This window comes from Podarcis gaigeae, assembly GCF_964106915.1.
Source record: "Podarcis gaigeae genome assembly, chromosome: 11".
Classification (NCBI taxonomy): Eukaryota; Metazoa; Chordata; class Lepidosauria; order Squamata; family Lacertidae; genus Podarcis; species Podarcis gaigeae.
Window position 1 is genome coordinate 64,098,882 of NC_139687.1, and position 24,968 is coordinate 64,123,849.

Here is a 24,968-nt window from a genome sequence, read left to right on the forward strand (position 1 = left end):
TTCCAACATTGAAAGGTTGTTTATGTGCAGATTGTTAGGATCATTTCATCACCAACTTTTGTTTTGCGGTTCTATGCCTTGTAGGGTACAATCCACTGGAAGCTTCTCCTATTCAAGCTCTCCCAGAACACGTTTAAGTTCTACACAGGTGGTCCTACTGATTCATGCCTCAAAAGTCAGCCACAGGGCCAGTATTATGGAAGTTAAGTGAAGTATGTTGGGTAAATGTGTTCTATTGTCTTTGTTCCCACAGAACTGAAGGAACACCCTGCACTGATTATGCCCCAACAATTCAGCCCCTTCAAAAGCAAAGTTTCAAACCTCTTAAGAGTTAGTGCAGCCGTTAAAGAGCTGTGAGCCAACAAGCTCCTGGTTCTCCCTCCATCCTCCCATCTCTCCCATTTGCTGCTGAAGAGGTACCCACAACTCCAGCCCACCAAATCCCCACCACACACAAGGACAGGTGGTGCATCTTTTATATCTGGCAAACCCACCAGCTGGCAAAATCCTCACTATCCCCCCTCCTGGCACAACTGCTGTTTTAACCCAAACAAGTCCCTCTTTCTTCCCCCTTCTTAATCTGTCCCATCTGCCTTCCTTTGGTTTTACCCAAGAACTTTACCAAAGCCCTATAAAATCTCTCCCCATCCTCCCTGGACAACTTCCCCATTTCTTTCTAACAAGCAAGTACCATCACCACCAACACCCCCTTGTCCCTTTATCGGACCACATCCACATTTTCCCCCTATGGCATGCTTGAAAGAATAACTCTTGCACTCGTTTTAAACTGAGCCTGTTTGTGTGTCGTTTACAAAGTCCCTTTTTTGATCCAATACCTTTATTTTTGCTTTATCTTTCTTTGTCAACTATTGGGGTGCAAAACTCCAGGATGCACCCCGGTCTTAACATCAAAAGATCCCTAGGACTGTCAGATTCCATGTGAAAACTGTAGGCTTGTGTGCTAACCACAGAGTTTGTAACACTATTAAGTCCTAATGGAGACCATAAACCCTGCAACCAAGAAGATGACACAAGCTGCAGAGATGAAGTTCATGGAGCAAACCCCGGTTGGGGCACAGAGAACGCCTGACCTTCAGGGTGGCACTAACACCTCCCTCCCACAGGTGAGCAAAGCCTTCAAGCACATCCCCTTCCTTTTGTGACCCTAAAGTACCACCTCTGCTTACAGAAACACTATTATCAGGCATGAGCCTCCACTCCTGGCAAACTTTAAATATTTTCTACTGAAAGAATCCCTGGAAGTCCTGTAGAAACTGACTGTTAAAAGCACTAGGAGTCCTGCTGTCCTGCAACTGCACAGGCAGCTTTGCCAAGAGCCCGGATGGCCAAAGCAGCAGAAAAACGACCAACAGGAAGGAAGGAAGGAAGGAAGGAAGGAAGGAAGGAAGGAAGGAAGGAAGGAAGGAAGGAAGACCAATGCCAACTTGAACTTATGGGATTTTTTTTTTAATTTATTTTTGTGGGTTTTAAACTTTTAAACTTTTTGTTTTTACAGGCTATTGTACCCGTTGCTAAAGCTGCTGATTCTGCCATAAAACTAGAACAGAAATTTCCCAGAAGTGTAGTCAGTTCCTCAACTGCCCGCCCACCTGCCTCCCAACCAACATTGCATTTGCAGCAGCAGCAACAGACTCCTGCTGACAGAGTCTGGCACGCAGCTACACGGGTCTGACCAAGGAATGAAGAAGCCAGGAGTCCACTGACCATTGGAATCGCCCTGTACAACACGGCCTGCTCTGCAGTTTGGTCCGCTCTGGCAGCACTTTAACCATAGAGGTCGTCATCGTTGTCTTCACTGTATACGTTCCCACCACCGGCGCCTCCGGTTCCCTGGCTGGGTCCGGCACCACCCTGGTTACCTGATGGGAATCTGCAAAGAACAGCCAGAGAAGAGCAGCTGTTAAATACCTTCCACAGAGCAGGAGGCCATCAAGGCTGTTTGGGGTGAGCCACAGCCACCTTCTTCCCCATGACCAGTTCTCCCTTTGCAGCTGTGGCTCAAAAGTCTCAAATTACCTGACCTGTCAAAGTGGCCCTCAACAGCTGGCCACTTCTGGGTCTGGCCCTCTGGCCAGATCCAGTTCCCCACCTTTGCTGTGGCACAGAAAGGCATGGCAGACACCCTACCTCAAAGTGTCCTCTCAGAGCCCTCTGGGTTTCTGGGGCTCTGGCCAAGCGTCAAGACATCACATGTCCTGTATGCTTCATCCCATTTTACACCTTGCTGTGCAAGGAGGAGCCACACAAATGGGTTCCCCCTCTGCTCAATTCCATCCAGGCCCTTCACTCTGTCGTGAAGGCACAGAGCTCCAAGGGACACCTCAGGATGACAGGGATCCTGGGTAGTAACAGGGAGGGGATGGGATACGGCAGCAGTGCTGGGCTACAGAGGGAAGAGATCTACAAACAGATCCAGTCCCCTCTCACTAAACTCTAAGTACCAAGCAGATTAAACCTGCACAACAGTCATGCCATTTTGGATAATAATAATAATAATAATAATAATAATAATAATAATAATATTAATTCACGGATTCTCATAAACATACTCTACCAAAGCTGCAAATACCATATTGATTGGGGGGGACGGGACCCAACACCTCATACTGGGGAAACACGAGTAGTGATGGCAATCACTGCATTCCTCGTCCCGTCTGATGGGAACTGTAAGCTCTCATGGCAAGATAGGTTTTTCTGACAGAAGGTACTGTGCAAAGGCCCAGTAGGAAAAGCAGCTCTGTACACCACAGAAGCAGAAGTTGCACATTTTTGACACCAGCTGTGGTGGACCTCTTTTGGACCTCTCCAAAAACCCAGGGTCATAAATGAAGTCCCATGTAATATGAAGAGCTACTAGGAGGGAGGACACAAAGTACACACCAAGATGCTCTGCTCACCTGAAGCTACCAAAGCCGCGGCTCTGCTGAAGGGTCTGTGCAAACATCTCATATTTGCGGATATCGTTGTCGCTGACTGAGCGGCGGGCGAAGCGCATGGCCTCCTCAAAGTGATCACGCCGGATCTCAGGGACTGGGTCATCCTCCTCCACTTCCTAAACCGGCAAAGTCACAGTTAGGAGCGCAAGGTGCCCCCAACAGCCACGGTCAACCACCCCCCTTCCCGCCCCAAGAGTTAATATCCCCCACCAGCCCAAAGACACTCACCATGGCAGAAGGGTTGGTCTGCCTCTCCCTCTCCCGCCTGATCTCATTCTCAATCGACTCCCGGATGGCCAGCTTACAGGCCCGCTGGCAGATTTCGGTTAAATCGGCTCCTGAAAAGCCATTGGTCATCTTAGCCAGAAAATCCAGGTCCACGTCCTGAGGGAACATGGGAGGTCCCACACTCATTTATAAAGCCAACTTATCCCCTGCCCTTCCAATGCATTTCCATCATGCAGGGCAGTGAACGACAGAAAGGAAAAACAAAAGCACCGCATAAAAAGAAATAAAACTGCGTAAAACAACAGCAACAAAAAACAGGTGAAGCAGATAAAAACAAACATTTTAAAATGAGGTTTACTACATAAAACACAAATCAATTGCCTAGTAAGACAAATGTTTGTCGGAACAAATTAGCTTTAATCAGTTGTCAGGCAGAGGGTGGGACTAGATGACCCTTGGGTACCTTCAAACTCTAAAGATTCTATGAACTGTGAGAAGGTGAATTTTTTTGTTTTATTTTAAAAATGATACCCCACCCTTCACTCTAAAGCAAATAAATTTTCTTTTCCCACCATTATTATTATTATTATTATTATTATTATTATTATTATTTATTATTATTTATACCCCGCCCATCTGGCTGGGCCTCCCCAGCCACTCTGGGCGGCTTCCATAGAAACCAAAAATACAGTAAAATATCACACGTTAAAAACTTCCCTGAACAGGGCTGCCTTAAGATGTCTTCTGAATGTCAGGTAGTTGTTTATCGCTTTGACATCTGGGGGGGAGGGCATTCAACAGGGAGGGCGCCACTACCGAGAAGGCCCTCTGCCTGGTTCCCTGTAGCTTTGCTTCTCGCAGTGAGGGAACCGCCAGAAGGCCCTCGGCGCTGGACCTCAGCGTCCGGGCAGAACAATGGGGGTGGAGACGCTCCTTCAGGTCTACTGGACCGAGGCCGTTTAGGGCTTTAAAGGTCAGCACCAACACTTTGAATTGTGTACCATGAAGAATGGGCAAGCAAATATTTCAATGCATCTTGATTAAAAATTGGTGGGGCCTCAGAAGGCTAAATAAAGTTGCGTCATGGTCCAAGTCATGACCTCTGATCTCTGCAGGACTCCTAAGTTCTCTGCAGACACAAAAAGTGATGTTTATCTGTACCCCACCCCCACCCCAGCATTCCTGTCAGCCCAAAACCTGCCTTGGCCACAGGCGATTTCCTCAGGTTGGCTTTGAGAATGGCCACGCGAGACTTCTCATCAGGCAGTGGGATGTAGATCAGCTGGTCCAGGCGCCCAGGGCGCAGGATGGCGGGATCAATGATGTCCGGCCGGTTAGTGGCGCCAATGATGAAAACGTTCTTTTTGGTTGACATGCCGTCCATCTCTGTTAGGATCTGGTTGATGACTCTGTCTGCGGCGCCACCACCGTCCCCTATGTTCCCACCACGGGCCTTTGCAATGGAGTCCAGCTCATCAAAGAACAGCACACAGGGAGCTGCTTGGCGGGCCTGTGTGGAGGAAGGATGATCGGTCAGACCTCAAACATGCAAGCGCTAGGAAACCAATTCACCAATTCACCATTCCAGTGTGAAAAGGGGCCACCCTGCAGGGAAAATCCAGCAGGGAGAGCTGTACCTTGTCAAAGATCTCCCGCACGTTGGCCTCGGACTCTCCAAACCACATGGTGAGCAGTTCTGGACCCTTGATAGAGATGAAGTTGGCCTGGCATTCGTTGGCAATGGCTTTGGCCAGCAGGGTCTTTCCACAGCCAGGAGGCCCATAGAACAACACCCCTTTGGAGGGGGTCATGCCAAACTTAAGGAATTTGTCAGGATGCTCTACTGGATACTGTGGAAGGAAGAAGATCAGTATCAGCCCCACAAGGTTAAAGGGAAGGGAGGAGAGAACACCCTGAGCTCTGGGCCTCGCCACACTGTGTGGCCGTGGAGCACTTGGGAAGGGCTTTGTAGTAGCAAGCAATGCTTCACTGAGCCACAGAGAGGCAGAGGTGCAACATCCGCTCAGAGTTGGACGTCTGTTCTTTCCTCACACATGATGCTGCTGCTACTTCTTATAGAATAGCCCGGGAGTATAAGCCGGCATCCCCTCACCTACTGGATGAGCACAAGCTGGTGACCCTGGTAAAGGCCTGGGGGTCAGCAGATTGAGGATTTTATGGCGTCATGGTCGTTAATCTCACCACAAACACACGACCCAAAATTATATAACTGATGCTTACACTGGAGCAGCCATATGGTGCCAAACATAAATGACATACAAGTAATGCTGTGACTGAAACAATCCAGCTTAAAAGCTCAGAGAAAGTGAGATCTTCTGTTCTGAAGTTAGCCATGAGAGAACTACCCCCAGGATCCTAAAGGAACATCGCCAGCTGCGTTTATAAATGCAGAGAAAGTACATAAGCCACGTTCCCTGGCAAGTATGTGGCCCTAAACCTACAGGGCTCTGAGTTTTGTAAAAAGACTTGGCAGGCATTAGAAACAGAACCATTCAAGCAAGATACACTTAAACAGCCAAGAGAACAGAGAAGGCTTATGTGCCAGTGGGGCCTCCCTGTTCAGTAACTGGAAGGGTGTGCAAGAGCTATGTGGAGCCCTTAGTCAGGACTACCTCCTACACTTTTAACCAAGAAACAGTAGAAGTTCAAAGAACATATGGTTATCCGGCTCCCCCCCCCATCCTGCCAATGTAGCATCCATTTAAATTTAAAGAACGATTTATATTTTCCTATGCAAAACAGTGACTGATAACCAATGCTGCTGCCTATGACTAGGCCCTTAGCTTGGTCTAATGACGGTAACTATGAGTCTGACATCAACAGCCTCACCTGTACAAGCTCCTGCAGTTCTCTCTTGACGTCTTCCAAGCCTCCAATGTCTTGCCAAGTAACTTGTGGCACTTCTACCACCGTCTCGCGCAGGGCTGAAGGGTTGCTCTGGCTCAGGGCCCACTGCAAGGAGAGGTGGAAAGAGGTGGCTCATTGACACACGGACAATTTGCCGGCATGATCCCCCACGCCCAGAGAGAGAAGACACGGACGCATCCCCCTTACCCTGAAGTCATCCATGGTCACAGCCAACGAGTTCATCACTTCAGCATCAATGGTCTCATCCTCAAGGTCAATGAGATCCATCTTCTTCCGGATGGCCTGAAGAGCTGCCTCTGAGCACAAAGCAGCCAAGTCTGCACCCACATGGCCGTGGGTCTCATTAGCCACCTGAAGCAAGGGAAGGAGAAGCAGGAGTAAGCAGGTGCTCCAAGCCGCAGTTCCTTGAGGAAAAGGAACCCAGCTGCTCCAATCACTCAAGAAGACCCCAAAGATCATGACGCTTGTGAGCCTTATCACATGGGGGCAAGAAAAGAAACCAACGAACCTGTTCCAGATCAACATCATCAGCCAGCTTCATGTTCTTGGTGTGAATCTGCAAGATCTCCAGGCGGCCAGTAGCATCAGGAATGCCAATGTCCACCTCCCTATCAAAGCGACCTGCGGGGCACCAAAAGCAACACTGACATTTGCTTCTGTACATATGTCACTCCCCCATACACAAAGGCCACCAAGGCCACATGCCGCAGAACAGCAAAATGGGAGCACTGGGTGTTAAAAAGACCTCAGGGAAACATGACAGTTAATGGACATTCCCCACAAGGTAACAAGATTATGTTTAACAAGAGAAGCAGCTTTATCTCAGCAGTGTGCTTTCAGGCTGTGTTTGTACGAATATTGACTTGGAAAAGAAGCTCCACTCAATTTCAGAGTATATGTGTTTTAAAACCAAGGTAAGAAAAGAGGTCTCTTTCAGTAAAAAATAAAGAAAAAGAAAGTTATTTGATCCAGCTTGTTAAATTAGCTGCCATTAACACTTCACAAGACACCCTGTCCCAAACAATTACATACATTTTAAAGAGAGGGTTAATGGGGTCAGTATTACTTATCCTGCCTTCCACATCCTCTCATATTTATCAGAGGAAGGCTATTTTGTTTTTGTTTTTTAAAGGGTCGTTTAGCCTTCCTTAACATGCTGTTTTTCCACATAGCAGCATTCACACATGAAAATCCCCAGGTGCAGCTGGAGGTGGTACAATCCAGGAAATGGGTTTTTTTTAATTCATTTCTGCTGCATATACAAACTAGGCCAGAGTCTCAGTTGGATGGTGGGCCAATCAGCTCTCTGCTGTCAAGCAATGTCTGTTTGAAAGGTGCCCACCAGGAAGTGCTCTCTCTCTCTGTTGGTTAGAGCATGGTGCTGAAAACACCAAGGTTGCAGGTTCAATCCCCATACGGGACAGCTGCATACTCCTGCATTGCAGGGGGTTGGACTAGATGACCCAGGGTCCTTTCCAACTTGACAATTCTACAATGCTACGATTCCTCTCCTGTCACCATGTCTGTACCCTCACTATCATGTGAAAGTCTGAGCAAAGGAGCACTGTGATTTGCACACGTACTGTACACAGCTTTCCGTTTTTAAGTGGCACTGGGAGTTTACAACCTGCGCAAACCTGAAAATTCTCCCAGGGGCTAAAAATACTAATAAAGGAAACTGCACCACATCCATGCTTTGTGCAGATCTGCTCTAGTACTTAAGTTACCCACAGACTATTCTAAGTATTGAGCCAACATCTACCACACTATAACACCCTCACAAAAGAACAAGCCTAGTTACCAAATCGCCGGAGTGCTGGATCAATGCTGTTGGGTCTGTTGGTAGCAGCCATTACAATCACATGCGCTCGCTGCTTCAGACCATCCATAAGTGTAAGCAACTGAGACACAATGCGCCGTTCTACTTCGCCATGTGTCTGTGGAGAGAACAGCCAATAGTATGAAGATCTGCCAGGAAAGCACCCGATCCCAAGGCACAAGTCGGGGTACAGCTTCACCACAAGCCACCCTTTCCGCTGGCCACAAAAAGCAAGCTTAACAACCAAGTAGTAAGATAATCCAGCCCAAGTAGTAATTCTAGGGCAAACATGGGATCAAATGCAGACTTCAGATCAGGACCTACGAGATGCATAATGCAAACTGGAGGAAGATGCTGGCAACCCAACACTAGCTCCTTTCTGTTACAAGCTGCCCAAAGTGGCTGGGAAAACCAGTCAGATGGGAAGGGAACAAGTAATAAATTACTATTACTACTACTACTACTACTGTGTCAAGAATTCCTATCATCACCATCAGCATCCAAAATGGGTAGGTGTGCTGCGTAGCCCTCCTCTCAGAAGGTCCGTTTACAAAGCAGAAAACCTAACTAGGCCCAGCAATGAAGTGTAGCTCTTCTGCCATGCAACGCATAAGAACGCTAAGCTTCCTTACAATACCTGATTGCAGGAGACAGAACGTTCGAGGAGCTTTAGTCCAGACTGAGGGCTTTCAACATGCCTTGGGACAGCCAAGCACCACCTGCGCCCCAGCCTATCACTCACCACTTGCTCAAGCATCCCTTCGCAAAGTGCTGTAGCCACAGAACTGAGCTCCATCAACAGATCAGCAGAAGACTCACCTTCTCTCTTTTTGGAGCAATGGCATCCAGCTCATCAATGAAGATGATTGCCGGAGCATTCTTCTCCGCTTCCTCAAAGGCCTTCCGCAGGTTGCTCTCCGACTCACCCGCCAACTTGCTCATAATCTCAGGCCCTGTGGGAAAATGGCAGTATGTTACTTAAAGAGGAAGAAGGTGACAGCAGTCACAAGTGACAAACCCAAGTTACAGTCCTATTTAAAGCAGCACTGCTGGTAGGAACCTGAGAAGAGGAAAACCAAAGAGACCCCAGCTTCATCTCATATATCAGGCAAGAGACCCCATCTTTCTACATACAGCGGACTTTAGCTTTGGCTTCAGAAATTAGCTAGAAGCAAGCAAGCTATATTGGTTTTGGCCTTACCAGTAACCTTTTAACCCAGCTTGAATGGGGATGAGCCAAAACTTTTGATTTGTCTGTTACTTTTTCACCCTCCTGACTAATCTCCCATAAGCAATACATTGCAATGGTCAGCAAAAGCTTTCAGAAGGCTGCTGGAACCAAACTCCCCTATCTCGTGACCATGTCCTTTTCTCTGACCAACGTTCGACACTCCCATTGTTCTAGGTGCATTTTGTAACAGGGAATTTCATTAGTGCAAGCAGTTTCTAGCTGTGGGTGTAGTAAAACTGCAGAAGGAAGGAAAGGAGGACCTTTTTCTGCCTCCCCACTGCCAGCTACTCTCTGAAGACTGGAGAAGACTCTCTTAAGAATATTAGGGGGATGGGCAGGGGAAGGGCTAGACCATGTGAAAAATGAACATAGTATCTTAGCTGCAATTCATTCATTTTCAGCTTTGTATTCCTGTTAAAAAAAATGGCACATAGACATTTTGTTGTTGCGCCCATAACCTTGGTTTAAGGCGCCCTAGCTTTCATACATCGGTTTCTAACCGTGGTACCGACCAAGTTAATAATCAGCGGAACAAGCTAGAGAAATCCCCAAACATGCCACCATCCCCTTAGCCAGGTGACCAAGTTGGAACCAATGCATTTGAAATTTATAAATCTGTGTGATCCCTGCTGTGTAACCTTTGTACGTGATTTGGAACTGGATTTCCCCTGTATCTTCTGACTGCGGTCTGAATAAACCTTTTCTTTTTCCACCTGTGGTGTGATATTATTTGGCTCTTCACCCTAGTTGGACAGTTTGTCCATAGCATTGTCCACGTGGCACTCAAACTCCTTTCCAACCCAACACCCGAGCCGATCAACAGTGGCAGCCCCAAACTGCCAGTCTGGGAACTACTCCATCTGCTCCGTATCCTGGCTTTCCATTTCTCCTCTCTGCCTTTCAATGACTCCATTAACATGCAACTGTGGCTTAGTGTGAATGTGCAAGAATGTAGGTTCCTGGAGGAAAGATCATGGCTGCTTAGCTCGTCTCCCAGTCATGCTGCTGGTGCCGCCCTGCTGTGAGCTACGCCATGGATTGGATTGGCATGTCCTATAAACCTAAGCTCATAGTTCGTCTCGCTCCAGACACGCCACAAGCTGTAACCAAGGCCTATTCTTCTTTTACTGCTTGTGGTTTGTCTGAAACAGGACAACATGATAAGCCAAGCCATGCTTCAACTCACAAAAATGGGCAAAGTGGCTGCCATCTCCTCTCCGGGAGCCTGCACACACATGCCAAGTCATGGATTGGCTGAATGCTGTGTGTCAACTGAGCCAATGAACCTCTGCAGACTGATGCAGCTATTTTCAATTCAAAAATAGAGAGTACAGTGGTACCTCTGGTTAAGTACTTAATTCGTTCTGGAGGTCCGTATTTAACCTGAAACTGTTCTTAACCTGAAGCACCACTTTAGCTCATGGGGGCCTCTTGCTGCCACCGCACCGCCAGAGCATGATTTCTGTTCTCATCCTGAAGCGTCTGTAATCTTAAGCGTATGTAACCCGAGGTACGACTGTAGACTCACCACTTTCTATTCACCTGAAATTGCACTGCATAGAAGAAGAAGAAGAAGAGTTTGGATTTGATATCCCGCCTTTCACTCCCCTTCGGAGTCTCAAAGCGGCTAACAATCTCCTTTTCCCTTCCTCCCCCACAACAAACACTCTGTGAGGTGAGTGGGGCTGAGAGACTTCAGAGAAGTGTGACTGGCCCAAGGTCACCCAGCAGCTGCATGTGGAGGAGCGGAGACTCGAACCCGGTTACCCAGATTACGTGACTACCGCTCTTAACCACTACACCACACTGGCTCTCAAAGATCAAAGTACTTCCTTTAGGCTCCTCAAGGGGCAAGTGAGGTTTCCAAGGAGACAGGTTCTCTATTGACAACTGAGTTTGGCAAAGCCTTTCATAAACACCCAGCACCCAAGGGAAGAATAAGGATCCTCCCCTGAAGCAAGGCTGAGTTGAGATCTTATAACTGAAAATGGGCAGCTGTTTCCAAGAGTTTGGTACTACGTTCTCTGTTAAAGTGGTGCATTTTGATATATTGTTATATTTTATTTACTGCCTACATTGTAATTTTGAGCTGTTGCCCTACATTGTCAGTTGCATGGGTAACATTTGCTATTTATTTAGGTTACTTTGCGGTCACCTAATAACTGAAGAGTCTGTGTCAGTTCCTAGTCTGAGAAGCCTGTGCTCAATGCAGTGCTCTTCTGGCCTTCATCCAGGATTTTACAGAACTCCCTATGGTACTAATATCAAAAGGTGGAGGGAAACAGCTCTATAGAAGGAGAGCACAGCAGGGTGGGGCTCTGCTCCCCTGCTCATGGGCAACCACCATGATGATCCAGGAGGAAAGGGAGCTGCACATCACTGCAAGCTGGCTAGGAAGCACCAGTATACCAAAAACTGCCCAAAGTCACTTGGCAGCAATACACAGTATGATGCAATCGCATCCAACAGAGAAAGAAGATACTAAAACTGAGATGTAATTTTAGCAAGGAATCCTCCATACCGAAAATTTAACTCTTGTGAAAGGTCTTGTCCACAAGGAAAGACATTTTTAAAACAGCCTCTACTTGCTCTCCACCTCATTGCCTTTTGCTCGATATCAAGCTAGCCAGACAGCTGAGGGAGTCAACGTGAAGGTGAACACGACCACAGCAACTCAGACATGGTGACTTCCATGCACTTTGGGGGGGGGGCCTTCCCTTGCACCTGGTCCAGAAGCTGGAGTTAGTTTGGAAAGCTCTAGCACAGCTGCTGATAGGAGTGAGACCCTCTTGGCATATACCGTATTCTTTGTCCCATAGGACGCACCTAGTTTTTTGGGGGGGAAATAAAGGGGAAAAAATTCCCTTTATTTCCCGCCCCCCCCAAAAAAGCAGGACGGGGAAACCGAACCAGGTCGAGGAACAGCGGGATGGCGGCACTGTGCCTCCCTGCTGTCCCCCGAGCTTGTGGGGCTGTGGATGTCTGTCCGGCGAGCGGGGCGCTCTGCTTCAGGGCGCCCTGCCCGTCGGACGGCAGGCTGCTATCCGCAGCAAGGGGCTCCCCACGCTGCGGATGTGTTCCCGAAGCGCCGGGCGCTCTGGTTTCAGGGCGCCCGACGCTCCGGGAAGCAGGCTGCTATCCGCAGCCTAGACATCCCTGCAGGAACTCCCGCAGGGCTGCCTAGGCTGCGGATGTCTTCCTAAAGCCTGGAGAGCGAGAGGGGTCAGTGCGCACCGACCCCTCTCGCTCTCCAAGCTTCAGCGGAAGCCTGCATTCGCCCCATAGGACGCACCCAGATTTCCCCTTCATTTTTGGAGGGGAAAAAGTGTGTCCCATAGGGCGAAAAATACGGTAATATCTCTGCTCAGAGATCGGCACTGGTTACCAATTTGCTACAAGAACAAGTTCAAGGCATAGAGCCCCGAACAGTTTTGGGACCAGTTTACTTGCAGGATTACCTTACCCTAGAAGAGCCCACTCAACTGCTTCACTCTGTGGAACTGTCACTGTCATCAATGCCACATCAGACTCATTCCACAGTTGCAATTAAACGGAACATTTTAGTGTGGCAGCATCTGGCCTTTGCAACCCCCTGCTTATGGACCAGGGGGATTATTGCATTGTCTTTCTTTTCATTTTTATTACGTATTATGTGTTTTTTATATTGTGATTTTATGTTGTGAACCACCCTCAGATCTGTGGGTATAAAGACGATAAATAAATAAATAAATAAATAAATAAATAAATAATCTGGGTGCCTTCACTACACTTTTCCAAATCTGCCTTCACTACAGTTTTCCAAAACCTATCCAGGCATGCAGAAGCTACATGTGCTTTAATCCGTTTTAGCTTACTGTTGATTTTTATTAAATACCCATTTTAAATGTCTTTTCTTGATAATTTTAATGGGGTTTTTTGTAAACCCATTTGAGGCTTTAACAAACACTATATAAACTTGGATAAATAAAAGAAAAACCATGAAGCTGCTCCCAGGCACTCACCGTTGATGAGGAAGAAGAAAGCTCCAGTCTCATTAGCCACTGCTCGGGCAATCAAGGTCTTCCCAGTACCTGGTGGACCATACAGCAAGATTCCACGGGGAGGCTAGAGAAAGTCAGGTACGTTGCTTAGCATTTGAAGGTTAAATCCAAATTCTGGTAAAGACCTGTAGTGCTATCCAGAAAGTATCTGTGCAGTCTGGGATCAACCAGTACCATACATCGCCAGCTTGGCCCTAGGACCGTGGGTGCCTTGGGCCGTGCACGCCACAGGCACGCGTGAGTCTGACATCGGCACGCCCGCCGGAGTGTGCACATGACGTCACATGTGCACATCAGCAAGCGTGTTGATGTAAGACCACATGCCTCCCGGCACAAACATTTGTGGCCAGTCTTGTCATGGGGAATGTTGTGGGGCCTGGAACACCCACAGCCCTGCACACTCAGCACCTATGTACACCACAGAGGACTAAGCAAGGAAGGGCTAGTTTGCACCATCCTGGTCTGTGCCTGGTCTGCTCTCCCAGTCAGCAAGAGTGTGTGGGTTTTCACTGCAGCACTCTGTTTGACCTGCATGGTTATCTGCCTGCAGGTAAGTGTGTCTGTGCTGACTGTAGCATGGGGCACTGCTTGATTGCTGGCTGGGTGAATACAGGCAGGGGTGTGGTAAAGGACCTGCCAAGGGTGGCAGGGGATGATGCCAAAGGGATTCACCACCACTTCAGGAGTCACAGAGACAGGTGAACGCCCCCATCCCTATGATATAGAATTGTAGGCCAGACATTGTGGAAGACAGTCCTGCATCCCTCTCCCAGGGTGAGTGCCTGGTTGAGGGGAAGTATGGTTTGCTAGGGTTTCCCCTTGCCCCGAGTGAGCGGCAGGGGGAGAAGACTTGGAGTGAATTTATAATCTTCCTTCTGACAGTGTGGGATGTGCATACACCCAGGCCTGAGTTTACTATCTGTGGCCCTGATCTCCCAGTCGTATACAGTGATGGAAGGTGGCACTCATATTTGCCTGGGTGGGCAGGTGGCAATGAAGACGCTGCCTCAATTTTCACCTTCATTGTGTTCTTCCGGTACTTGCTAAAAACATTTCTGTTTGGACAAGCCTACCAACATATGTAGAATATTTACATGCATTTTAATCTGTCTTTAGATTATTGCTGATTTTAATGACAATTTGAAAGCTTTAAACAGCTGCTTTTACTAATATTTTTGTTATTTTATTCTATCCGTAAAGTACTTTTGAGATTTTCAGCAATCAAGCTATATACAGATTTTATTAAATATAGAAATACACCAGCGCATGATATCAGAGCACTCTTGAAGCAGGGCTCTAGCATTCATTAGTACATGAACACCTGAGCAGAAGAAGCACCTGCAGGACATGTTTGCTACCCACACAGAGTCCAACCCGTCATGAGTGGGGTCAGATACTCACCTTCACACCAATAGCCTTAAAGAGAGCAGGGTGCCGGAGAGGCAGCTCAACCATTTCCTTGATCTGAGCCAACTGCTTTCGACAGCCTCCAATGTCATCATAGCCCACTTCATTCAGGGACTCCTCTTCATCCTGGCATGTTTTCAAGGGACAGAGAATAAATGCACTGAGGACCTCATGGTCAAAGCAGTATGACAACTATATCAGATAAATTCAGAACAAAATTTTTTTTCCTTCCAGTAGCACCTTAAAGACCAACTAAGTTAGTTCTTGGTATGAGCTTTCATGTGCATGCACACGAAAGCTCATACCAAGAACTAACTTAGTTGGTCTTTAAGGTGCTACTGGAAGGAAAAAAAAATTTGTTTTGACTATGGCAGACCAACACGGCTACCTATCTGTAAGTAGATAAATTCAGAAATGCTAAATTCCAAGCATACTCTATTTTTATGAGCTAGCTCATAAAAGGACTCAAGGACCAAGATCCAGTCTAGTTGGATGAGTGCTTAGTTGTGGCTCAGGACCACAATACCTCAAGGACTGCTTCTCTACATATGAACTCAGGCCCTGGAGGCCCTTCTTCATGTGCCTCCTCCTCCACGAGAGGTCCGGAGGGTGGCAGCATGAGAGCGGGCCTTTTCTGTGGTGGCTCCCTGCTTGTGGAATGCTCTCCCCTGGGAGACTTGCCTGGTGCCTTCATTACATATCTTTAGGCACCAGTCAAAAACCTCTCTCTTCAGCAGGCGTTCAGCTGATTAACATTTTATGGCTTTTTAAATGGGTTTGTGCAAGGGGAGGGTGTATTTATATTTGTTTTATTATGTATTTTTTGTTCTCATTTTGTACTTTCCTGTTGTTAACTGCCATGGGATCTTCAGATGAATGGTGGTATACAAATAATAATAATAATAATTTCCAACATGGCCCTTATTCTATGTTATCAAACATCTTCTTTTCCTCCTAACAGACAATATGTTAAATAAAAACCAGGCGGTCACTATTCCAGATACCCATTTGGGTGGTATAGCACCCAAGGAAGTGATCTCAGTCTACAGCCTTGTCCAGTTCATCTGTCATAGGAACATGTGCCAAAGCTACAATAACCACTTTAGCTGGGAATGGGAAATTCCTGTGACAGGAACATAGCACATGGCTGCTTTGGTATGCAACAGCTCTGCCTCCCTTCCCAGAGGGGGACTTCCCCCCAGAACCAAAGAGCAGACAGTGCTTTTAATCCTCAACTTTGTTTCCCCACCACACCGCTTACGGCCCACTCTAAGTCACAGAATGAGAGCTGTGGAAGAGGCCTGCTCAACTCACCTCTCGTTTGATAGGCTCTCCCTCACAGTGAATCACGGTGTCTGGAGCTACTATGCAGTATGGGCTGGGGTCTGTCTCCACCACTTTGAACTCGACTGCACGCATCCCTCCGCGCACAAGGAAGATGTCCCCTGAAATTATCAGCATATTAATGAGGGTCAAGACACCACCCACCTCCAGAACAAGTACTCTCAAGAGTTGTAACGGTTCCCCATCCCTCTACTTAAGAAAGCTCAGAACTGAGGGAGCAGCTGGAGGTTTCCAGAGGAGATGCTTCCTTTACTATAGACTCACAGTTTAGGACAAGGTCACAGTGGCACTAGTAGCTCTGGGAACTTCCCCAAAGGGAATAGGAATGGCAGGTGTTGCTACTAGGAGAAATGGCAAGCCAGCCTGACCACTACTATCAGGGGGGAGGGGGGCAGAAATGCACGGTCTCGCCTCACTTGACTGAATAGGGCCTACAGAATTGTAAAGTTGGCTACACACCAGAAAAGCTCAAAACAAGGCCCCTCTGCTCTTGGCTACTTCTCAATGCTTCACAATCAAAAGACCCTCTAGACTTACGGCTTAGACATTGACAGCTGTTTCAAACAGCAAATAATGGTCTAGAGGCAGTTTCTGCAACACCACCGTTCACTGCACATGGCAGGAAGCCACAGACTTTCATTTGGGGCAAAATAGAACTGGGAAAATTTAGTCAGAGACAGCAGCTCACAAGCAACCCAAATAAAAGTTTATAGTCTTGGACTAAAACTGTTCAGGTGTTTTAGACTCCAGCTCTCATCATCCCTGACCATGCTTCACCACCTGAAAAATTTAGTTGAAGGGAGGCATAAAAATACAATTAATAAAATAATAAACATGCATCTGGATGACAGCAGGTTGAAGAAAGCTTGTCTAAAGTATTCTCCACAGCAGCTTCTCTACTGGTTTAGTGCCCTTACCTTTTCTGATGGGTCTGTATGCTTCCAGGAAGTATGGCTTGAGGTACACCTCAAACAGGTTCCCTGTGATCCCTTCCACTGTGTCATCAATGGGCAGCACATGGATGCGCTTGCCATACTTCACATCTGGACAAGGCTGGATGCTGAAAAGAAAGAATGTGCCTTTGTGACCCTCAAGTGGCCCCCAATCTGCGAACTAGAAACATCTACAAGAAAAAACTTCCCAGTCTTGATGAAAAGGACAGGGCAGTCAGCTACCTTTTCACTTCCTTCAGACTTCCTATTCATTTCCAACTTTTTGATGGTGGACTTAGGAACATAGGAATCTCTCTCATCCAGTCAGGATGAGGGGACATCTAGCTTGGCATTGTCTACATTGACTAGCAGCAGCTCTCTGGAGTTTCAGGCAAGGAATCTTTCTCAGCCCGACCTGGAGATGCTGGTGACTGAACCTGGGACCTTCTGCACGCAAAGCAGATGCCCAATCACTCAGCTACAGACCGTCCCTGTCATTTCCCCTTCCATCTGGGAAGGGCCCTAGCTCAGGGGTACACCGTCTGCTCAGCATGTAGAAAGTCAAGACTGAGTATCTCCAGGTAGGGCTGGGAGAGGCCCCCACCCAAAACCCTGTAGAACTGCTCACCAGATCACTTAATAAAGAGTTACCTGGTCCAGCGGTCTGTCTCGGAATAAGGCAGCTTCCTAGTCAATTGGTTTTTCTGCCCCACCCCACCCCACCCTGGCCTCCAGCTCTTCGGACTTTTTCTTCCAATTTCCTTCTCTCCCCCACCCTCTGCAAAAGGACTGGAACAAAATGCTTCAAACTCTACAGCTCTCTCAAATTCAGCATAATTTATAGAAATAAGTCAATATTGACATAATTTTTTCCAAGTGAAGAACATTATGATAATAAGAACCCCAGAACTCATGATAAAATGAATTCCAGAAACTCCACTTTTACATAGGTACACCGGTTTAATGAGATAAGAATATGGGGCAGCTTCAGCAGGCAATTTGTTTTGGAGTGAGGCAATTTGTTTTGCAATGTCAATTTAAAGGGGACATTATTTACCCCCAAATGGAGTAAGTGTCTCCATAGGTCACAGTCTATTCAAAGCATGCCATTTCATGTGATTCCCTAGCCCGACCACATGCTCCCTTCCTCTTAGCAGGGAAAACAGAAGTTAGCTTCTCGGAAGTTTTCCTGTTCAACTCTGTTTATTCTAGGTAACAACTGTGTCAGATTAAGCTATTAATCAAGCTCCCCTTGATTAAGTTTTTAATTTAACCCATCAATACATAAACAAGTCCACACCAATGCCACTAATGTTGACAATTCCCTTAACCAACAGGCAACAATAACCAACACAAGGCAGCATGCTGGGAAGAACTCTTTCCACATATTAGCCACAGGCTTACTGACCAAATTAACTCTGTGTGTTTAACAGGACATGCAGACCTCACCTGATCACGTCTCCAAGGCGCACCCTCAGATTGTTGCGAACAACCCTGTTCATGCGGATTTTCTCATCAGAGCAGGTGTCATCAGACAGGACGATGCACACTGCCTCTCTCCTCTTCTTCCCTTTCAGCAGGACTGTATCTCCCCTAAACAGCTGCAATTCATCCATTTTGGCCTGAAAAAAGAAAGTGTGAGAAAGCAGGTCCCCAACTGAATTTTAAGAACAAATCGGTATATTAATTCTGCTGATCTGAAATTGACTACAACTGGTAATGTACTAGTTTGATAAAAGCATCCAGTTAAGAACAAAATATTAATCAGCAGAAGGGATACAAGGCAGAATAAAGGCAAATCTAGGAGAAAGAGTGTCCTGTTGGGGAAACCCACAGGTACCTGGTTGTAACTGTGTGGGGGTGTTAGATATGATGTAAAGCCTCTTCCTGAAAACCCACTGAGCCACTAAGTCAGAATAGGCAATACAAATAGCCTGTTCAGAGACTGCTTCCTCCATTCTGTGTCAGTCAAAGAGCCACCAACAAATTGCACATATCAGTGATATCGCTCTCTATTGATATGTTGAACACACCTGTGACAGTGACACAACACTGTTGTCCTCGTTGATTGCTTCATCAACAATTAGCCGATTGGGCCTGTTCTTCTGCTTGAGAATTGCAGTTGACAAGTCATCAGCTTTGGAACTGTAATAAGAGAAGACAAGAGTTGCTGGGAGCATAGGAGACGGAGCCACACCCTTGTTCAACCATTTGCATTCTATGCTTCTTTGTTACATTTTCTCTTAAGCAAACCTTAGTTGAAAAGCAAGTACAACATTCTATGCAACAAAATTCAAAACAAAAATGAGAGCGCAAGGTGTTTTGTCCCACAGTGCCCTCTACTCTGTTTTCTACTGAGCAGTTATAGATCAGAAGCATTCAGAAACCACTTACCATTGAGAAAAAGAAAGAAAGCAATGTGGCAAACAACCCACATACAAAGAGCCCCCCCCATTAAGTGACAGTCCCTAGGCAAATCTTGACACTTATTCTGTCAAAATGTTTGAGTACACTTCCCAGAAGATGCCCAAGCTTAGTCTGAATCAGAACACTAAGAGAGGGGAGGAACTAAAGGGTGTACAATAGCCAGAGTCCTTCTGTAAGCCCTCAAAATTTCATTTCCCACATGGAGGTCAAAATTCAACACAGATTAATTGCTCAAACCATTTAAGGTTCTGTGAGCTAAAACCAGCACCTGACTTGCGCCCTGGAAGTACAGCTGCTGCAGCAATAACACTGCTACATCAAGCTCCCTAACAACCCCAAAGTACAGGAACAGAAAGGGTACCACGAACATTTCAAGGTTGACAGTTGGGGAAGTTGGACCCCATCGATTAAGCCTTGGTGGGTCATAAACCCTGTCAGTCAAAACTGCCACAAGTCCCCTTTACCATCACCTGCAGGCAACCTCCCTGGCCAGATACAGAGCAAAATCAAAGACTTGATAACCTAGAGCCCTGAAGGATCACACAGGAAAGGTTCTAAGAAGATGAAGAGCAGCCCTATCCCATCACTTTCTGCTCTACAAACACTTCCACTAGGAAGAGGCAGAATCACTGAAGAGTCTCTTACAATATCCAGTTTGCAGTCCAAATTGTCCAAGGGTTGTTTTTTAAAAAACTAAGCAAGAACTTCAACACAAGTCTGAGAATGTGTTGAACTGAAGGAGGCCTAGATAACAGTTCCACCCTTAAGCTGGAAACTGACACATCATAGCTTTATATTGCCAAAAACGAAAGTGAAACTGATCGTTTCTTTTGCAAAGTTGAAGCAGAAAATACATGAATGGTATAAAATGGGAGTTCAAGTATTTTGTTCCCTGGCAGATATACTTATAGGCAAAGACTAAAAGAAGAAAACTCCTAAGAAACTCATAACAGGATAGTGTGAAATGAGTGAGCCTACTAGAAGTGACTGGTAGATACTTTGCAGGATGCCAAATAGGACACCAAGCCAACCCTCCTAAATCTGCCTTCAATGATATGCAGCAATTGAGGAAACACAGATGTGTTTACACCAGTTAAGGCTGACAACTAAGATGAAGAACAACTGTTATGGTACCAGCAAACCGAAACTTGGAGGAGGGTGAGATGGAGCCTGGGACCAACTCTCTAGAACTAGAGAGAAGCCAGATATTGTTCTGGCAACCTAATGTGCTGAAGTGTGATGCAGTCAAGTAATGCAATGTGGGGGTTTTTCTCCACCATCATATTTTGGCGGGGAACGTGCCATTATTAGACACAAGTTGCTTCATAAAATTGTCAGTCATATGATGAATAGAAATAATGCAATTCAAATTAAGCAACTGGAATGGATTAAGTATCAGTCAGCCCTAAAAAGGTTGTAATCGATTCCCCCTACCCCCCGTTGCATACCCCTGGAAAGCCCAGCTTCTCAGGTATGTTAAACAGTTTTCAGTGCCTTCAAGTTTTATTACCTCTAAATAATGAAAGGGAATAGCTTAAATGAGCGGGCATATCGTGAAACATAATCAGTCTGCACATCTTAAAAAGTTTAATTCCAGTAAACTAATTTTGACGTAAAGTATTGAATCTGCTTTGGGGTAACATTTAAGTACTCTAACTGCACTCTTCTAATGTTTTTCAGTTCATTTACTTTGGGCTATTGGAAAAAATAATAATATTTATCCACAGTTGGCTGTACCAATCTAGGGCACTTCCAGTGGAAGACGGTCCTCCAACAGAACATCCAAAAACTGAAAACCGAAGAAAACACAAACGTGAATAAGCAAGCATTGTGGCAATGAAGTTTCAAATAACAGCACGGTGGCTACTACTTTCTTAGAACCAGGCCATCAAGATTCCTGACAGATCCTCAGGAAGATACTTGGCTAGAGGAAATACTAGAAAGCCAAGGGACCAGTTAGCTCTACCACAGAAGACACTTCATTTGGAATTTTAACTGCAAGCAGACTATGGAGGAAGAGATCTGTTGTTTCACAGCTAACCGGAAAGTTGGTTCTTCCAAGCTGCTGTAACTGCATTAAAAATAGAAGGAAGGATCTCAGCAAAGACACTTGTGAATTTCAAGCAGCTGGTCTTGCCTCAACCATGTCACCTGAGAACAACCAGGTTAAAAGAAAAACAAATCAGCTTCAGCCAACAAAAGGAAGATGAAGCCTAGATTTGCAAATAATAATTTGTGAAGGTTCAGGAAATTTTCTAGGCAACAAAGCTAGTAGGAAAGGGTTCAGCTGTCTGTTTACTATTAGTTAAGAAAAAAGCTAAAAACTGTTAAGATTCATTTATTTCGAGGCCTGTATGTTTAAGTAGATGAACCAATACTTGTACTTTTGACTGGAAACCAGGGAATTCCTCACAAGGTTTTAAAAAGGAAGTTGCTGGCAAGGCTCCTTTCACCTCACAATGTTTGCCAAGTTGAGAAGCACCCAGTGATGCAAAATTAATTCCAATACTGATTAGTTAAGTTCTTGTGAACTCAGTGCCCCCAAACTTATCTATTCCAGCCATCAATTTTTTTTAATGTAGCAGAATTAGAAGAAGGAACAAAACTTCTATTGTTAAAGAGAGTGCTGTTTTCATACAAGTGTGTTTTTAGGGTGTGAAAAGGGACCATAGTTCATAGGAGCACAAAATACCCAGATTCAATCCCTGACATCTCCAGGTAAGGCTGAGAAGACTTCATGCTTGAAAGCCTAAAGAGCTGCTGCCAGTCAGCTCAATACTGAGCTAGATGGGCCAATAGTAAGAAACAACTTTGGCTATTGTTGGACTGTCCCCCACCACCCCACTTCCCAGCAGCTGCTTCAGGATTCCTGTTTTTAAAAGGGCATGAGTTTTTTTGCTGCATAACATCAGAAAGCCAAATCAGAGTGGGGGGCATGAAGCAGTTTCCTCAGAGCAGGCTTTGTACCAGCCCCACAAAGTCAATTAGTTGTTGTGACATCATGCCAAATAAGAAAACAATGCTTCCAGAACTTCCTGTTGATTGGCAAATAGCTATTCATATGGCAGGAAATCTCCCCCAACCCCAAAAAACGGACAGTACATTTTTGTAAGGTGACAAATGTTTTGTGAAATGCCATTTCTGTTGTCACTTAACCATGACTGTTTCTCACTTCTCCCAGCATAGCTGTTGAGAGCTCTTTAAGACAGAAATTTTTAAAATTATCCTAAGCATTTAGTTACTCTACCAACAGCGTAAGACCAGCTTGTTGGTCCTAACATGTTTCCCTCTGATAGCCAGTGGAGCTCAAGCCAAAATGGAAGAGCCTAATCAGCAAGTGATGTGCAAATTGGTTTTATTTCCATTCCTTGTTCACTTGAGAGTTAAGACCAGGAAGTGGTGAACCTAAGGAGTCCTTCTCTAGCTGGCATCACATGACCAATGCTTTGTGGCTTCCATATGACAAGATGGCTGCCACAGCTAAGAATTCCTACTGAAGCACACCAGCATGCTACCTTGCTTACTAGCGAGAAAATCCCACGAGGCAGTGTGTTTTTCTAAGGGAGGCAGGTGCAAGTTTAGCAGCCACAATTCTCCCTCGGAACAATGGGAGGGGGTGACCAACTTGAGCTCGTACACTTACTGAGCCAGCCACGTGAGAGGGGACTTGGCTTGAAAGTACCTAATGGCAGCAAGGCCAGTTACCCTGCTGTTATGCACTGGTGGGGAGAAAGAGAGCAGCTGCCCAAGAGCCTCGGAGTTCAGCGGGCGAAGCATTCTCACCCGTGTGGCTTGAGGATCCATCGAGAACCATAGAAGCATCTGGCCTGCAACTTGACAGCATGTTGGAGAAGGGACCCCTCGCCCATATCTGACAAGTGTGAATCTAAAGGCCCTCGTTTCTTATTAAAGAGACTTGTTTCTCATGTGAAGCGAAAGATCCTTGGAGCACCAAGGACTCCTTGCTACTAATATTCTCCTTTCTGGGGAGGCCCCCTTCCTCCTGCTCCTCCGTGATTCAGCAACCCTTCGGGAGCCACGTTCAGAAGCTGCCCGGCGACGCCCCCTGGACCGGCAGATCCAGCCAGGGCGGCCCTCCTTCCGCCGCAGCCCTGGAGGCGCCTGGCGGGGGGAGCGGGCCGGGAAAGGGAGCCCCCCGGCCCGGCCAAGCGGCCTCTCTCTCTCTCCCCTCCCAGCGGCGGGTGACTCGGCAGAACTGGCGGAGCAGGAAGTGGCCTCTCGGAGAAGGAAGCGCCGCCTCCCTCCGGCTCCGTCCCCCCCCCGGCGCCCGGGGGCATCACGCCCCCCCCGGACCCCCCCCAGAAAGACCCCCTCAATGGGGGGGAGGCCAGGAAGGAGCCGGCGCCCCCTCCCCTCGAGGAAATGATGGCGCCCCCTCCCCTCAAGGCTAAAAGGCTTTGGGGGGAGAAATGGCGGCGGCTGAGGGAGGGGGAAACGGGGGGGGGCTTTTTTCTCTCTCCTCAATCCGCCGCCCGCCCCCCGTTCTAGGACCGGGTGAGGGAGCGAAGGAGGCGGCGAGGCCTTCCTCCGGCGGCGGCCCGGAGGGACCGGGGGGGTCCTCCTGTCAGGCGGGTCTCTTCCCTGCCCCCCCCCCGTGTGAGACTCACTCGGCTCCCGAGGCCATGGCGGCAAGGCTCGGCTGCAGCGGTCTCGAAGGGTGGCTCGGCCTGGGCGCCGCGCTCGCTCTCTCTGCTGGCTCTCTCCTGGCTCGCTCGCTCGCTCGCTTTCCCCTCACGGATCAACGCCGACTCATCGGGAGTGACGCTCCGCCCGGCGTGCTAGGCCGCGCTCTGCCTGGCAACAGGTGCCGCGGCGGCCAATCGGAAAAAAGGAAACCGGCCCCGCTCGGCCAATCCGCAGGAGGGGCGGGAAAAAAAGCCGCAAAGCTGCCGGACCCGGAGGTTTGAGGAAGGGGGGGGTCATCCGGGTAGCGCATTCCGTCGGGGACGGGCGGACCAATCGGAAAAATCCCTCGATGCGAAAGGGAGGGGGGAATAAAGGGGGGGGAGCGCCGCCCGGATTCCTTTTCTGCCTGGCAACGCAGCGCGGATTGGGTAGAGCCCCGAGAGCGACGGGCGCGCTGCAGCCAGTCGCAACGTGACAAGTAGATGATTGGCGTGGCAGGGCAGCCAATGGGAGAGCGCGCGCCCCGCGGACTCTCTGCGCAGGCTCGGCGCGGAGCTGCGTGGCCCCGGAAAGGGATTTCCCGCCCTCGGCTTGCTGGGGCCCGTGACGACATAAAGGGGCAGGCGGGGCTGGGGAGAGAGGGCTTCTGAGAATGTGCAGAGCGCGCCGCAGGGAGAGGCGCTGCTGCTGGGCGGGCAGGCGGGGCTGCTTTGGCGCAGGGAGGCCGGGAGGGGAGGCTCGGAGCCGCGGCAGAGAAGCCGGGAGCGGCTCTCTCTCCTGCGGGCTCACCTGCTGCAGCCACAGCGCCGCGGCGTCTCCCCCACGCCACGGTTTCTGCTGCTGCGTGGGATCCTGGAACCTCAGGGTCGCAGCGGGTTATCTGGCGCAGCCCCCTGAAATGCAGGAATCCCAGCTAAGGCGTCTCTGACAGATGGCTGTCCAACCTCTGCTTTAAAAATGTCCACCACCTTCAAAGGCAGCCCGTTCCCCCCCCCAATAAAATTTTATTTAGAATATACTAAAAAACTAACCTAAATAAAATCAGAG

The 24,968-nt window shown here is 47.7% G+C and overlaps 1 protein-coding gene across 1 annotated transcript; it reads right to left on the reverse strand.

Moving 5' to 3' along the window:
* Positions 1-1,445: 1,445 nt before the first annotated feature.
* Positions 1,446-24,347, reverse strand: VCP (valosin containing protein). Its single transcript, XM_083702677.1, has 17 exons — positions 23,903-24,347; positions 18,881-18,992; positions 18,297-18,469; positions 16,833-16,975; positions 15,886-16,016; positions 14,566-14,697; positions 13,126-13,228; positions 8,713-8,846; positions 7,876-8,011; positions 6,583-6,695; positions 6,261-6,425; positions 6,036-6,158; positions 4,823-5,035; positions 4,387-4,695; positions 3,186-3,341; positions 2,919-3,073; positions 1,446-1,891 (listed from the first exon to the last, which is right to left on the reverse strand). The coding sequence occupies exons 1-17, from the start codon at positions 23,917-23,919 to the stop codon at positions 1,786-1,788; spliced, it is 2,421 nt and encodes an 806-aa protein (XP_083558803.1). The 5' UTR covers positions 23,920-24,347; the 3' UTR covers positions 1,446-1,785.
* Positions 24,348-24,968: the final 621 nt, after the last annotated feature.